This window comes from Eimeria tenella, genomic scaffold (genome assembly GCF_000499545.2).
Source record: "Eimeria tenella Houghton genomic scaffold, Eth_scaff1073, whole genome shotgun sequence".
In the NCBI taxonomy this organism is placed as follows: Eukaryota; Apicomplexa; class Conoidasida; order Eucoccidiorida; family Eimeriidae; genus Eimeria; species Eimeria tenella.
In genome coordinates, this window is record NW_013543547.1 from 1 (window position 1) to 2,067 (window position 2,067).

The 2,067-nt window shown below is 61.3% G+C and overlaps 1 protein-coding gene across 1 annotated transcript; it reads left to right on the forward strand.

The window, feature by feature from the left end:
- Positions 1-337: 337 nt before the first annotated feature.
- ETH_00035395 (uncharacterized protein) lies at positions 338-1,864 on the forward strand (the record flags this gene model as incomplete). Its single annotated transcript, XM_013378835.1, has 1 exon — positions 338-1,864. The coding sequence occupies one exon, from the start codon at positions 338-340 to the stop codon at positions 1,862-1,864; it is 1,527 nt and encodes a 508-aa protein (XP_013234289.1).
- Positions 1,865-2,067: the final 203 nt, after the last annotated feature.

Sequence of the window (2,067 nt, forward strand, 5' to 3'; positions counted from 1 at the left end):
GGACCAGCAGCAGCAGCAGAGCCAGCAGCAGCTCGCTCAGCAGCAGCAGCTCGCTCAACAGCAGCAGCTCGCTCAGCAGCAGCGGCTTGCGCAGCAGCAACAACGGCAGCAGCGCGCGCAGCAGCAAAAGGGGCTGCCCGCGCCTTCTGCTGCGTCTGCCCCCGGCAGCTGGGAGGCCGAGGTTGCATGCGCTGTGCTGCTGATCGACGCAGCAGCAAACAGCAGCAGCAGCAGCAGTAGCAGCAGTGTTGCTGTGTCTGCATGCCGCTGGCTGCTGGGAGAAGGGGTGTCCCATGTGCTGCTGCTGACGCCGCTGCTGCAGCTGCCGGAGGAGCTGATGACGGAAGAGGGAGCTGCGCTGCTGCTGCAGCAGCAGCAGCAGCAAAGGCGAGGAGGCATCCTTCCGATTCACTGCAGCTGCGCTGCTGAGGCAGCAATTGCTGCTGCTCTAGACGAGCTGCTGCTGCTGCCATCGCTGCCCCCCGTTCGTGCTGCAGTCTTCTTGGTAGACGAGGAGGATTGTGAGCAGCACAGCAGCAGCAGCAGCAGCAGCAGCAGCAACGGCGCGCCTGCAGCAGCAGCAGCAGCAGGCGGCTTCTACTTCCTGCAGCGGGCAAAGCATGCAACTAATTTGCTGCAGCAGCTGCAGAGACACCCCGTGGGGGCCTCGCTAACGCACTGGGTCTCAATAAGCTACAGAAGGGGCCCCGCAGCAGCTCACCCCGAGCCAGCAGCAGCAGCAGCAGCAGCAGCAGCAGCAGGGGATCAGCAGCCTAAAGGTTCTGGGGCTTCTGGTGCTGCTGATGCAGCTCGGCCGGCTACGCCGGGAGGCCGCTTAAGTGCAGAAGCAGCAGCAGCAACAGCAGCAGCAGCAGCCTCTGCTTTAGCTGCACCAGAGTTCCAGGGTTCCAAAGCAACTGCAGCAGCCGCAGCAGCAGCAGCAGCAACGGAGCAGAATATTTGCTGTCGGCCTTTGCTGAGGCTGCTGCCTTTGTCAGTTGGCCGTGCTGCGCTGCACGGGTGTCTTGCTGCAGTTGCTGCTGCTGCTGCTGCTGGAGGTCTCGTGGCTCGCGAGGTGTACATACACCCTGCAGGAGAGCCCTGCTGCAGCAGCAGTAGCAGCAGCAGCAGCGAGCTCCCGGCTCTCAACAGCTGCTGCTGCTTAAACAGCTCGGCCCAGAGCTCTGCTGCTTGCTGCTGCAGCAGCGACAGCAGCGTGACAATGGAGAGCCTCGTCATTTCCGTGCTGTCAAGCCTGCTGCTGCAGCAGCAGCCGCAGCAGCAGCAGCAGCAGCAGCGGGTGCACGTGCTGCACCACCTGCCGCCAGCCCCCGACGAGGGCCTGCTGCTGCTGCTGCCCTTCGAGAAGCAAAGAAGACAAAAGAGATTAGGAACTAAAGAAGAAATAGAAGCAATTCAATGCAAAGTGCATGCACTGTGTCTGCTGCACCTGCCTCCGGGTGTGCTGCTGCAGCAGCAGCAGCCGCTGCAGTACCTGGGGCTCGACAGCATCAGCAGCAGGCGCCTCTTCTTCGCGCTTTGCTGCTGCTTCCAGCTGCAGCAGCAGCAGCAGCAGCAGCTAAACGACGAGTTCTTGGGGGCCCAGGCCTCTGTGCACTCTCTTACTCTCAAAATTGCTGCTATCCTTGCTGCTGCTAAAGCAGCAGCAGCAGCAGCAGCAGCGCCTGCCAGCAGGGCTAGAAGCAGGGCTAGCAGATGCAGCAGCAGATGCAGCAGCAGATGCAGCAGCAACAGATGCAGCAGCAGATGCAGCAGCAACAGAGCCACTTTCACCTCGGGGCAGTCCAGCAAACGCAGCAGCATCAGCTACTCAGCTGCTGCGCCTGTGCAGCACCAACACTAGCTGCTGTTGCTGCTGCTGCTGCTGCCGTGTTAGCTTCAGCTGCAGCAGAAGCGGCTGCTCTCACTATCAATAGGACCTGCCAAGAGGCAGTCGAAGCCGCCTGCAGCAGCAGCAGCAGCAGCAGCCGGCGCAACCTATCCCTAAACCCTAGAGCCTAAACCCTAAACCCTAAACCTTAAACCCTAAACCCTTAACTCTAAACC